At 37.5% G+C, this 14,948-nt stretch overlaps 1 protein-coding gene across 2 annotated transcripts in view; it reads right to left on the reverse strand.

The window, feature by feature from the left end:
• Positions 1 to 14,948, reverse strand: part of KYAT3 (kynurenine aminotransferase 3) — a 58,495-nt gene that overhangs the window by 8,722 nt on the left and 34,825 nt on the right. For both annotated transcript variants that reach the window (XM_057500397.1, XM_036890269.2), the window contains 6 exons: positions 11,837 to 11,923; positions 9,828 to 9,953; positions 9,608 to 9,728; positions 3,682 to 3,758; positions 2,594 to 2,683; positions 774 to 960 (listed from right to left, as the gene is read on the reverse strand). In XM_057500397.1, coding sequence (XP_057356380.1) covers positions 774 to 960; positions 2,594 to 2,683; positions 3,682 to 3,758; positions 9,608 to 9,728; positions 9,828 to 9,953; positions 11,837 to 11,923 — 688 coding nt within the window. The remainder of the gene's footprint in view (positions 1 to 773; positions 961 to 2,593; positions 2,684 to 3,681; positions 3,759 to 9,607; positions 9,729 to 9,827; positions 9,954 to 11,836; positions 11,924 to 14,948) is intronic.

The raw sequence follows: 14,948 nt of genomic DNA on the forward strand, positions 1-14,948 counted from the left end.
TATGTGACATTGATTTTTTTATTATATATAAACATTTATATTTATATATTATTGCATAGAAAACTTTTAATGTGAGTTAGTTTAAATTCCTTTTGGAAGCATTTCAAGTATTTTAAACAAAATAATTCATGTTGAAAATCTTGTGGATTTCTAATTCAAAAGCAAAAATTATGAAAGTGATGAAAACTGCTATTTCTTTTTGCCATTTCATGAAATAAGCTGCACTTTTAGGCCCAATTTAGGAAAAGTGATTTCCAAACTTGCTAAGTCTTCACATCTTTAAAAATGGAGCTAACAACACTTTCTTCGAAACGGTGTTTGGAAATGCTAGGCATGGAGACCCTCAACAAAATTATTTTCCTTCTTTACTTCATTTCAGTATATTCTAAAATGGCCAATATCCCTGCAGCATCAACATTCTAGAAATCTTATTTTTCTTAACTAAAAAAGGAAATTAAAACCTTAGGAACACAGGGTACATATATCATTTCATGTGCCTATGTTCTAAATCACACACCTGAACAAGATGACAACAAAGTCTGTATTTAACAGAACACCTAGGACAACTGGCCCATAACCATGTAACATCTGAGTCACATTTAAGGTCAACGATCTAAAAGTCAAGACTGTAGAAAAATACTGACATTGTAAAAATCCATTTTTCCACAGATAAAATGCTGATACAGCTATGACACCAATCTTTTCTCCCTAACTCTGATATAGTTCCACATAGAAGTTCCCTTGTATTTGAAATGATACAAATTTTTACAAACCTAGGGAAGACACATCGACAATGATGAAGTATCCCCCATCAGGAACTATGGGTTTTAGGCCAGCGCTTTCAAGCAAATGTACCATCCGACCTCTTTTTACTTCTAACTCTTTCGGCAAAGAATTAAAGTAACACTCCGGATCGTCCATGCGCTTGATATCAGTCCAAAATGCTTGAGTCAAGGCTTCCTGCGTGTTAAGATTGAAAAATGTGGGAAGGAAATATGGTAATGTTATTTATTGCTGAGTCTATTGGTATTATAAATAAAGACTGTCTGAGTAATATTGGCAAAAATGTCATTCAGGGAATCACAGCTGAATTCCTATGAACCCATGTTAAACTGTATTGATTAATGGAAAAATCAAGTGACATGTAAGTGACTAAATCTAATGTGAAGAACCGAGAGTGAGCCATGAAAATCCAAGTTGAAAAAGAGGCATTAAATAAAGATGACTTACTTGCAAATGAAAAGACAGTATTTTTTATTGAGGTGAGCTGCAGAATGACTCAGTAGATGTAAGTTTGACGGGTGACCAAAGAAATGATGAGCCAGCCAGGCTTTCCCAGTTACCCTGGGGGATGCGGTGGGGATGGAAGCTGACCCAGTGTGTCATTCCCTGGAGGTGTGCAAATCCCTGTTCTAACCATTGATACCCTTGGAAAGGAGTCTCAGTGCCACAGGGATTAGAAGCAAGCTTCTGTGGTTTCCCTGGAAGCATGGGCTGGTTTCCAAATATGGTTGTTGGAGGGCATGAAAAGAAACAGGCACTTTGCTGGAGTACAGAATCAGATAGTTCAGAAAGAGATGCTCCAAATTCTTACCTGGAATTTTTATTTTTCTCAGAAACTTATTCATCCCCTATATTAGGAGATACTGCCCTAGAAAATTCCAAGCCTAGAAGACATAACATCCCTCCTAACAGCAGAATTATACTAGACTCTTCTCTTTTTCTCATATCCCACATGTGACTCATCAGTACATACAATTAGTTCTACCTTAAAAATATATTCAGAACCCAGTCACTTCCCACCACTTCTACTGTCCCTATATTAGTTCAGTCCAGTGCTGTCTCTTTCCTGGATCACTTTAATAGTCTTCTGACTCAACAAAGCAGTCAGAGTCCCTTTGATAACACAGGTTATATCCTGTCTCTCCTGTGCTCAGAACCCTCAGTGGCTTCCTATCTCGTTCAGTCTTGGCAGTCACAAGCATTGTCCTACTCTGGCCCTCCATCTAGCCTGGCTCCCAGCTACCCCTGATTTATTTCATCCTACTTTTCTCCATTGATCATCTCATTCAAGCCTCTGTGCTTTTTGCTGATATGAACACTACGTTTGTGATAATTTGCTACAAAGAAATAGGAAACTAATATAGTCACATAATATTTAAATGCTTGGATAGACCATGGTTTATTTAACCAACTGTCTGTAGATGGTTAGCAATTATTCCCTATTTTCGGCAATGAATAGCCATGTACACAGAGAGTGTCTTACATGTGCAGGCAACAGCTATGGGTAAATTCCCAGAAGATAGATCGCTGCTTTGGAGGGTGCTCAGTGCTGTCACTGTCCACCAGAGTGCAGTTTGTAATCCTGCTAGCAATGTATGAGTATTCAAAGCTAGGATATTTTATATTTAAAAAGACCCAACAAACTCTTCTTGATAGATAAAGAGTATGTGTCTGCTCTTAAACTCCCATATTATATTGGAAGCCCTGCTCAAAAAGGTCATGAAGGAAAGAACCAAGCCATTTCAAATATTAAAACATAAAAATGACATCTTCATAAAAAGACCATGCTTCAACCCAAAGTTACACCCACCTGTAGAGGAGTTGCACAAGTATAAACAGAGTTTTGTTGAACTGTCTGTAAATGTTTTATCAAATGATTAGGACCAATGGACCAGCCGATCTGGAAAAGGAAAAAATAAAAGCAAGTCTCAAAAAATGAATCTAACTGTATATATCAAATCTGTTACAGTATTTAAATTTAATGCAATTATCAAATGCATACAAATCTAAAAGGTTCACTCCACGGAAGTAGTGCAGTAATCGTAGTTAGAATCATTTCAACACTGCTCTTTTTGTGGGAAAGTTTCCAACTGGAGTCGGTAAACTCTGCCTTCAGAAGGTAAACAGTACCTTATTATTATTATCCTTCTCTTCTAATTTGCTACTTCTGACACTCTGGAGATCTAGAAACTGGTAACAAGGCATGTTTGGATTAGCTGTAGGTAAAATAGGCCTAAGGGACTCTTCTATAACTGGTTCTGCAGGCCTCTTTTCTGATACTCCCTGCTTTCTTAGCCATGCTCAGGAGAGTAGAGGTTGCAAGATAGCAACTTTCAACTGGATACATTGTTATTGTATTACAGAGGGCAGTGGTTAGGTGCTTGGGTTCTGAAACTAGACTGTCCCCCTGGCTTGGTTTATTTATTAGCAGTGTTAACAGGCAAGTCACTTAATTTCTCTGTACTTTAGTGCTACTGTCTGTAAAATGGGGATAGTAAATCATACCCACCTCATAATGTGGTTTTGAGGATGAAAGGAATCAGTACGTGTTGAGCACGTAGCAGCACTAGGCACATAGTAAGTGCCAAAATATTAGCAATTGTTACTTTTCTCCTTTTATATTAATATGTAATAATCTGAACACTTTGTAAAGACAAAGTGTCACTAGTTGGTTACATATAAAATGAAAAATTACCAAATATTTCTTACTTTTAAAGAAATGATCAGGTCTCAAAAAGGACAAAGGCCAACATGAAAGTTAAATGAGTTAATAATAAGCAGAAGATCATCAAGTATAAAACCTGTGTAAACTCAGTATGTACACATGGAAAACACAAAAAAAACTCTGTAAGAAGTAAAATACATGTGGTTTTGAAGCATTTAAATTCTTCATCTTACCTTCCAGCCAGTTACACTAAAAGTCTTTCCAGCGCTTCCGATTGTTATGGTCCTCTCCCACATACCTGGAAACGTAGCTGAATAGGAAAAAGGGGGAAAAAAAGGTCAAATAATTGCTTTCCAATCAATCTGCATGCAGTACAATCTAAACACGTAATTATATCACAGCACAGTCAAGTTATTTCAATAGGCTTTTTAAAGGTAATGTACCTTTAACCCAAAGGCAGTTGAAAATGTTATAATGCTTGAAAACACTGTAATATTGAACCAAAGGAATATGTTATAGATTGAATAATCTTAAGTAGCAAAACTATTTCAAGGGGCAGAAGTGGCAGAGGTGCCGGCAGGCTGCAGTGTTCCAGTCTGAGTTGCTGCAATGGACACACAGTCCATGGCACGCCACACGCAGTGGCAGCAGCCGCCTCGTGTTCAGTACGATCATTCTGGGGCACAGTTTGCTTGTGGTCCTGGCTACTGTTTAACTCATCTCTACTCTACCCATTTCCGAGTCTATTTCTACAGGATTCCTAGGACAATGGTTCTTAAAATGTGGTCCCCCTGCCAGCAATGTCAGTATCACGGGGGAACTTTTAAGAAAGGCATAATCTTGGACTGCATCCCAGACCTACTGAACTGGAAACTGTAGGCTAGCCCAGCGATCTGTGTGTGCATGTGTATGTGTGTGTGCTTGGGTTGTCCTGACGACTTTATTGAGATACAAATCTCACACCATATAATTCACTTATTTAACATGTACAATTCAGCGGTTTTTACTATAGCGACAGAGTTGTGCAACCAATTTTAGGATGATTTTTTTCACCCCCTAAAAAGCCCTGCATCTTTTAGGTTATCACCCCCTGAAAGTCCCATGTCAACAGCCCTAGAACTTGTGCCTGACTGGAGCTTAGCTAATGCACATATTCTCTCTGTAATGCACATCACAGGACCCCTGCACTGAGAAATATTAGATAGCACTTCAGCACTATGCTTGGGAGCCATTTTAAAGAGCAAAATCACTGTGAAAACAACGTGAGCTGAAAGCAGAAGGCAGAGTGTTACCATGTGGACCTCAACTGGAGAAATGCATATTAGGGGACTTGAAGTCCCTTTGTACATGTCTGTGAAGGAAGTGCCCTGAGTACTGATTCAGGGATAAGTACCCTAAGTATTGATTCGGGGATACAAATATACTTTAGTGATAGATGAACTCACAAATACAGATTCCATGAATAATGAGACATGATTGTATAGACGTTTTCAAGTTGATTGGTACCTTTAATAAAATCATTCATTCATTTATTCACCAAACATTTATTAGCAACAATCAGGTGCCAGGGACTAAGCTAGGGATAAAGGAAACAAAGAGGAGGAAGATACAGTTCCTATCCTCAAGGAGCTTACTGTCTAGTGGGGTAGGAGACAAATGAAACAAGCGTAATACCGTGTGGTTAAGTGCTCTAATAGCAGCAGGCATGGGATATTATGTAAGGGTAGAAGGTGTAGGGGCAGCTTTCTGCAACATTCTGTAATGCTTGAGCTGAGACTTGGAAGACCACATGTCTTTGCCAGGCAGAGAAGGGGAAGAAAGGTATTTTGGGCAAAGGGAATGCAGGTTAACAAAGTCATGGAGATATAAAACGCAAGCATCTGTAAATTTTGCTAGACATTGGAAGTTATTCCCCTGTTAATCCGAGAATGCTACCTACAGCATGGCTTTGGGATACGTCAAGTGATTTGGGTGTCAGGGTCTTCACATGGAATCCCACAGCTTTTCATGTTTTTTAGAGGCACAGTAGATGCTCTAATAATATCGTTGTAAGAGTGTTGGTACACACAAAGGGAAAGTAAACACCCATATCTGGGGGGCTCTTGTTTTCTTAAAGTAATCTCATAAGCAAGTAAAGTGCCTACTAATATGTAAGGTATCTAAAGAAATTCCCCAAATGGATGCATACATAATTTTGGTCTATCAAGAAATACCTGACAATATTTGTAAAGGGAGGAAAACTATATAAATCAGAGAAGTCATAATGGCATTTTCTATAGAGTATAACAAAAACCAAAAAAGATAAATGAAGAAAATATTTAAAGGGTCCATTCAAAAAAGGGATATTCTAACATTTGATATAAATAATTATATTCCTTCAAGTTTGGAGACATTTCTAATCTTTCAAAGTATTCCAACACCATGACACATGTCCCACTTTCCTATTTGACCAGAGAAAATGTAAACTATATATAATGCAGAGTATCACTACTGTCAAATATCCAAAATCACGAAGGCCTATTAGCAAGAACAATATTTAGAAATAAATTCTTTGGAAATAAGAATTACCCATGGAAACTAATGCATCCCAAATGTGTTTTCACTATAAGTTATAGACAAAGAAAACCAAACTGCTCACAAGTCAAATACAGGTTTCAATCACAAAACATTAAATCTAACTACATTATTTAAAAGGAGACCTAAATAATTTGTTAATGGCTATTTTAGCCATATAAAAGTGGATGTCTTTTTTTCAAAGAGTAAGCTGATCAGCTAAATAACTTACAAGGAATTTATATTAATTTGCCAAATATCAATGGTTGTTATATAAATACCAGCATATTCATATATCTCTTTTAGAAGAGAGATTTCTTTTGTTGACTGAATCATCATTTTACTGAAACGTGGAGACATCATTTGAATCAAGAATTTGATCCAATAAGAACAAATTCTACATTTCAGTAAAAAGGGCCCCGCGTGTTTTTTAAATCATTTAGATGGTCATGTCTTCTCAATCTCGGAGATTTGGAGAGCCACAGAAGTTAATGTAAACAGACAGGCAGAACAGATGACCACAGCATTGAGTATGAATGTAGTAATCTATGGGGAGAAAAGAAATCTATGCAGGTCTGATGATTTTTAAAAACTATACCCAGTATTGGTTAAGTTTAGCTTGCAGTTGTATCTGAAAGACAACTGGTAACTTCGCGTTTCTAGTTTATATCCCATGACCCTTAAATCAGTCACAGCAGCTACAACAGTTATTTATAGGCAAACTAGGCCTCAATAGAAGTCAAATAAAGATTAGAGATGTGATGAAGAGTACTACACCAGGGAAAACTGCCTCTGTGACAACCTGAAGATGATGCTAATTTCATGATGTATGGCTAGAAAGCCTTGTTGAATTACATTGTAGAACGACTATCTGCAAATTGATGGAATAGCCACTTTGCATCTTTCATATAACAAAGGCCACTGTATTTGACAGAATATCTAAGTTTTCATGCAACCAAACTGTACTCTCTAAATGATGAAATAGTGAATTCATTTTCTTGTTTTAAATTCAGATTTAAAAGTATGTCTTAGCAAATAATATTATCACTTTTATCATTCAGGGTTTACAATACAAGGTTTGAAGGTTTAAACAATAAATTTCAAGATAATTGAAAGTAATCCTTTGGAAATGATATTGCTAAACTGAATTAACTAAAACTCTAGAGCTTTGAGTCATTATCGCATAGACATAGACACGTTTTATGTTGAGTCTCAGATTATATTCATTAGATGTCCTTCCTCTCTCTACTTAATCTAAAAAAATTACCAAATAAATTAATTGCCTATGTCGGTCTCATTTTCTCCTGGGGAATAGTCTGATGACCTGAGGTAGTGGTCATCCACTAGACAGGAAAAGGTGAACTCTGCTGCAATTCTGACGTATAACAACAGGTTGCTGTATTAAGGCAACACACCTTGCAATCTCTGGCCTTTTCTGTTTATACATTCTCCCTGGGAAAATTCATTCTCTTCCATGGGTTCCCCTATCAACAAAATGGTGATGACTGCCAAAAATGTATCCCTTCTTAATTCATCCCTGACCATCAGGCCTATGACTCCAGCCTCCAGACATCTCCTCTGTGTCTCACAGACACTGAAACTTAGCAAGACCAAAGCATGAGAAGCAGGAATTTCCTCTGCTCAGCTCTTCCCCGCAGGTCTGCTCCTCCTCTCCACATCGCCATCTCTGGTTAAGGGCCTCATCCCTTGTGAGTGGTCTAGGCTGGAGATCTTAGAACCCTACTTGCTTATTCCTTTCCTTCTCATCTTCAAATGCTATGCTCTGTGCACCGATTTTCTACTTCTAAATGGCCCCCATGCATCATCTACATGGCCAGGCGTCTGATTTACTTAAGATTCTCACCTGTGACTGGTTCTTACCTTTTTAAATAAATCCCATCACGTAACCAAGTCCTCTGCCTTGTCACACCTTTTACAGTAGCTCTTAAAGTATGGTCACTGGTACTCAGGTGATTAAATTAATATGTAGAATTTTTCTTTTAACAAATCAATTTGAAGTTTTCTTCCACAAAATTTTCTTAAGCCACAAAAGTTTCTTAAGCACTTATGATAATCAGTGCCATGACTTATCTGATAGTGAGTGCTACCAACAGTGAAACAAATGAGCATTTAGTAAATGAACATCCATGGTGAAATCAGAAAAACTCAGATGTGTTTATTACAACAGCTCTTTGTTACAGACAGATGTGTGCAGAATTCAGTATTTTATATTGAATTTCCTCTAATTATTGAATTTCTGTTAGGAAAATTGCTTCCAGTTTCAGGATGGAGTACAATATATCACTATTTTATGATGTAAACATTGTGGCTCCAAGGTGCTCTACCACTAAAGTAAATTTAAGAACCACTGATCTCAACAAAGTTCAGACTCTTTTTTTCTCATATTCAAAGCCCTTCAGAATCATCCTACTTTTCCACTCTCACCTGTGCTAGTTAGTATAATACACTTTATAATCCACTTACCTTTCTTTATATCTTGATCTTCTGCGCTCCTTTCCACATTCCATATTAGTTTACCTGATAGGCATTTTCTTTCTCTTCTCTGCCTAACAAATTCCATCTTTTGATCACTCCTCTGTTGATGCCCTAAACCAGTTGCTTTCTCTTCTTTATCTCTGCTATAATTTGTAAGGTACCACAGGGGTAATTATGGTAAATGCAACAGCTCTTTAAATATAACATAAATCATTTTTTATTTATTGGTTTCTGCCCAGTGATTTTTAGTTATCCTGCCCTTATTCTTTCCATACTTCCTATCATTCATTCAACAATCACTTTCTGATCATCTATCACATGCAGGACACTATTCTGGACTCAGAAGGGACCAAAACCAACAAAAATGTCTACACCTTCTTGCAAGTTAGAAGTAAAATGTATAGACCGTGATATTTGTTATAAAGAAAAAATGACAGAAAAGGACAAAGCAAATGCTGGAAGGAGAGGTGTAACTGTCTTCAACGTCATGGTTATAAAAACTGACACCTGGACAAAGACCTGGGGCAGGTGAGAGACTGAGCCATATAGCTATCTGGAGGAAAAGTATTTCTAGGCATAAGGAGGGCAAGTGCAAGGACCCAAAGGTGGCAGCCCAGTTTATAATCCTCTAATTGATACAAGTTTGGATTTCCCGGGGAAACACCATGGCGGTTGTGAGATGGTCCAGTAGTGATGGTGAGATCCCAGGCAAGGGCCAAAAAGCAGTAGCTTACTGTGTACCTGTAGTTTTTGCCTATGGACCTGGTGTTTTGGCAACCTGTTCAGTAGAGACAGTCCAGGTCAGGAACAAGTAAGCTCCCTGTGTCATATGCACCAAGTAACAGCTGGATTCTTGATAAAAAACCAAGGGTGTTTTGCAGCTTTATGGTGTGGTCCAAAATCTCTTCCTGTAAGTTTGTACCATTTGTCCTTTAATCTGTGTACTAATTCCCTCAAGCATCTATCATTCACATCCCATTTTTAGGTGCTCATACAAATAGGTACCCATTACAAAGACTATTTGAAAGCTGTTCTGGGATCCTTTCCAATCAGTTGCTCCCCATATGCCCACAAACACTAAGACTTGTGACTCTACAGAATAATCAGTACCTATTTTTAAATGCTTATTTCCAGTATATACAAGCCATTCATAGACCTCATCACTAATGCACAGTGTGTCATACTTGATGCAAAGGTCAGCAATCACTTGTAGTTCTTCTCTGGAATACACCTGCACATGTTAAAGGAAACAGAAGAGCAGAGCCAATCATGATTTGAAACGTCAGAAAATGGTGGGTCAGAAGACTGTATAAAGAGATCAAAGACTCACCTTGCCAATGGGGTTATGTGGAGTATTTAGTATAATAGCTTTGGTTTTGGAATTAAATTTACTTGCCAGTTCTTGAGGATCCAATATCCAGTCAGAACTAGACCATTTTTTCCCATCAACAGGTTTCTAAGCATGAAGAATGAAGATGTGATTTAATTCAATTAATTCATGTTTGCTATCTTACAAATAAGTAACCTAATGAGGAAAAAAAACTAGAGAAAGGCATGGCAAAGGTAACTGAAAAATGACTAGCAAAGAAAGTAAGTAGAAACAACTAAGCTTTAGTTCTGTCTTATGAGCCCAAGAGGACTTGGGTCTTGTGTTCACATCTGTTAAATGGAAAAGTGAAGTCTGTCAACGTTCACAGCTGTTAGCATTTATATTCCTTCAAAGGAGCCAGCTATAACTATGTTAACAAAGTTAACTATGTAACATGGATAATACTCTAAGGCTAATAGAAGATTTTGTGATTCACCCTAGTGTATTATTTATTTTGATAAGATTTTTAAAAAGACAATGTTAATATACTTTATTATATTTCTCTCTCTTTTTTTTGTGGTTTGTATTTTATTTTTTTTCTTAAGATATCATTGATATATACTCTTATGAAGGTTTCACATGAGAGACAATGTGGTTACTACATTCACCCATATTATCAAGTCCCCCCCATAACCCACTGAAGTCACTGTCCATCAGTGCAGTAAGATGCCACAAAGTCACTACTTCTCTTCTCTGTCTACACTGTCTTCCCCATGATCCCCCCAAACACACCATATGTACTAATCATAATGCCCCTCAATACCCTTCTCCCTCCCTCCCTACCCACCCTCCCCCACACCTCCCCTTTGGTAACTGCTAGTCCCTTCTTGGAGTCTCTGAGTCTGCTGCTGTTTTGTTACTTCAGTTTTGCTTCGTTGTTGTATTCCACAAATGAGGGAAATCATTTGATACTTGTCTTTCTCTGCCTGGCTTATTTCACTGAGCATAATATCCTCTAGCTCCATCCATGTTGTTGCAAGTGGTAGGATCTGTTTTCTTCTTATGGCTGAATAATATTCCATTGTGTATATGTACCACATCTTCTTTATCCATTCATCTACTGATGGACACTTAGGTTGCTTCCATATCTTGGCTATTGTAAATAGTGCTGCAGTAAATATAGGGATGCATATGTCTTTTTGAGTCTGAGAACTTGTTTTCTTTGGGTAAATTCCTAGGCATGGAATTACCGGGTCAAATGGTATTTCTATTTTGAGTTTTTTGAGGAACCTCCATACTGCTTTCCACAATGGTTGAACTAATTTACATTCTCACCAGTAGTGTAGGAGGGTTCCCCTTTCTCCACATCCTCACTAACATTTGTTGTTCCTAGTCTTTTTGATGTTGGCCATGCTAACTGGTGTGAGGTGGTATCTCATTGTGGTTTTTATTTGCATTTCCCTGATAATTAGTGATGTGGAACATCCTTTCATGTGCCTGTTGACCATCTGAATTTCTTCTTTAGCATTCTCTTACATGTAGCTATACTTAATTATGTTTCTAAGCAGACTTTATTATATTATTATATTATTATAATTCTAGCAGAATTTTTAAAAATTGCTTTGTTTAGAATTCAGCAAGCACTTATTAAGCACTCAGCATATACCTTATCCTGTTAGTTAGTAGGAAGCAGTGCTGTAAAAGTGACACAGAAATGGTCTCTGATCTGGTGGTGCTTATGTCAGTGGGGGAAGACACAAAATATAAATAACTAGAAATAACTATTTCTATTTATAACCACAAAAGAGAATATCATATATGGTGCGGATGCTGATATAACAGAGACAGACACATGGCAAACACATGATAACTTATAAAAGTTCCCCTCTTAAAGTTGTTGACTACCTTTAGTCATAGTAGAGATATATAGTAAATCCCTCAATGTAATTAAGGTAGGAACTTAATCAATGACAAAGTAACTGGTATGTTCAAAACTTCTCAAAGCAAGTGAATCATCCTGGCACACTTACAGATTTTAGGGTAATAAAAACAGGTGTTGCTCCAGCCATTCTCACCATGGGCTCATAGCAGTCATAGAAAGGCACCATTATTATGACCTGAAATAAAATAAAATAAGAACACAACACATTAATTATTAATTCATTTAACAAATATTGTGTACCTACTACATGCAAGGCACTATAGCACATGTGAGATGCAGCAATGAATAAGGCAGGCCTTTCCTTCATGGGGCTGACGTCTAAGTGGAAGTGACTGCAGGGATGAACTCATCCAGGGAGCTTCACTGGAGTCCTTGGTCTCTGCAGGAGCTCTTGGGTGGGCCTGCAGTGGGGACCCTTGAACTGTATCACTAAGCAGATTTTTCTGGGGAGAGCAACCATAGCCTTTATCACATTCTCGAAAGCATGTTCCAGCCAAACACATTCACATTCTTTAAATTTCAAATTAGAAAATAAAATATTAGAGAGTGGTAGGAGCAAGGCTATAAGGAAAGAGAACACTGCCATGCTCTCTATTATGAAATAATTTATAAGTATTATCCTGAGAGTAAAGATATTTCTCTTTTCTCAAAAGCATCCCCAGAACAAAATAAAAATTAAAACAAAGAGTGGATGCAGGGAGACCAGTTAGGATGCTATTGTTATTGTCTGATACCCACAGTTTCCCTTCAGATGACTTATACTTGGATTCTGTCTTTTCTTCTTAGCCCCTTGGCAGCTACTCACAGACCCTTTGCCCCTACATGCTCTCTCTTAATCACCTGTGGACTGGCTTTTAGGTCAGTGGCTCAGTCCAACTAGTCCAGCTGATTTTTCTCCCACAATCCACCAGCCTGGATCCAGTATCCCTGACTTTTTGCTTTTCTGTAAGGAAAATTTTAACTTACTCAAATTTACATAGTTTAGAACCATCACCTATATTCAAATTTTCTGTCTTTTTGAAACCTAGCAATATTTCATGAAAACTTCATAGTATTATGGTTTTAGTATTTATGATTTTCATGGCTATTTGAGTCTAACAAATTCTAGAATAATTTTCTTGTCATTTGTTTATATAAATAATGCTATGTTCATTTGTGAATATGTGTAATTTCTCTATTTCTAGATAGTTCACTCTATAAATTCATGTGATTGTATCACTAGATTAAAGGGTATAAACATTTTTAAAGGATATAAACATTTTATGCATCTTTTATATATATATGGAGCCATATTGCTTTTGAAATATCGGGTAACAATTTCTAATTTCAAAAGTCTACACTAAAGTTGTCTCATTTAACTTTTTGTTGGCTAAATTAATATCTAGTTACAAAAAAAAAGACTGCATTTTCTTACTGTTTGTAATTCTTACAATGTAAAATACCTGTTCAAGGCCTTTCTCACTGGACTCACATGAGGCCCTTCCATTCTAAAACCCATTTATTTGTACTAGTCATTTAACTTGCATTGGGTGCCTACTACACAATGTGCTGTGTTAGGTGTCAGGGACTGTGGAGGACAAAGAAATGAATGAAGAGTGGATTTTTTCCCTCAAGTAGATGTAAGTTCCTAATTACTCTGTGAAATTCTCAGGGACTAAGACGACCTATCTGTGTAACTCTGGTGAGAAACATCGTGCCTGATACGAACTCAATAAAGGAGAATAAACTGGAGAGGATGGGAAGTAAAATTGAAAGAATATACTTGTCACTCTGTTGTAATTTCCTTATTTTCATAATGGGAATAATTCCCCTTTCTTTTTGAAGGGTATTTATTGAGCTGGCAGGATTTTAGATGTTGGCAGTAAAGCAATAAATAAATTCTCCTGGAATTGACATTCTGCTGAAAGAGTAGAAAACAAGGAAGTGAGTTAGATGATCTCAGATAGTAATAAATGCTATAGAGAAAATAAAGTAGGTTAGTATGATAGAAAATGACATGTGCGTGGTTTCAAAATATTAGATCAGGTGATCAGGAAAGAAGAAATAGAGAAGGCCAAGGACTAAGCCTTGGGAAATTCCAATGGAGTGCAGAGGAGGAGGAAGAAGCAAGGCATCAAGAACATCAAAGTATGAGGTAAAACTCCCAACCTTTCTACAGGACTATTGGAGATGATGTATATGAAAGTATACCTGTACTTCCTTAAGTAGCCTACCGCCTGGCATAGAAGAGGGGGCCAGAGATATGAAAGAGCAACATATCACAAAGTGATAGTGGTATCCTTTACAGATAAAGTGCCAGGACAGTTGAAAGAAGGGAATTAACAGTTCAGGTCAGGGTAAATATTCATTCTTCAGACCCAGCTTACGCAACACCTCTGGCACGTTCCAGACCTGCATTAGCAGACTTGGCCACTTCTTCCTGTTGTCACCCCCATAACTGACACATCCTCCACTACTGTCAACTGCCTTCTTCTCCTGTTCATCTGTTTATAAGTCTCTCTCTTCTAGCAGACAGGGAGCTCCTTCCATGAGGAGACTATCTTTTAAAAATCTTCTCTCTTGAAATTAAAGGGGACACTAACAGATGGAAACTCATCCCATGCTCGTGGCTAGGAAGAATTAATATTGTCAAAATGGCCATCCTGCCCAAAGCAATATACAGATTTGATGCAATCCCTATCAAATTACCAGCAATATTCTTCAATGAACTGGAACAAATAATTCAAAAATTCATATGGAAACACCAAAGACCCCGAATAGCCAAAGCAATCCTGAGAAAGAAGAAAAAAGTAGGGGGGATCTCACTACCCAATTTCAAGCTCTACTATAAAGCCATAGTAATCAAGACAATTTGGTACTGGCACAAGAACAGAGCCACAGACCAGTGGAACAGACTAGAGGCTCCAGACATGAACCCAAACATATATGGTCAATTAATATTTGATAAAGGAGCCATGGACATACAATGGTGAAATGACAGTCTCTTCAACAGATGGTGCTGGCAAAACTGGACAGCTACATGTAGGAGAATGAAACTGGACCATTGTCTAACCCCATATACAAAAGTAAATTCAAAATGGATCAAAGACCTGAATGTAAGCCATGAAACCATTAAACTCATGGAAGAAAACATAGGCAAAAACCTCCTAGACATAAACATGAGCGACCTCTTCTTGAACATATCTCCCCAGGCAAGGAAA

This window comes from Manis pentadactyla, chromosome 4, assembly GCF_030020395.1.
Source record: "Manis pentadactyla isolate mManPen7 chromosome 4, mManPen7.hap1, whole genome shotgun sequence".
Lineage (NCBI taxonomy): Eukaryota > Metazoa > Chordata > Mammalia > Pholidota > Manidae > Manis > Manis pentadactyla.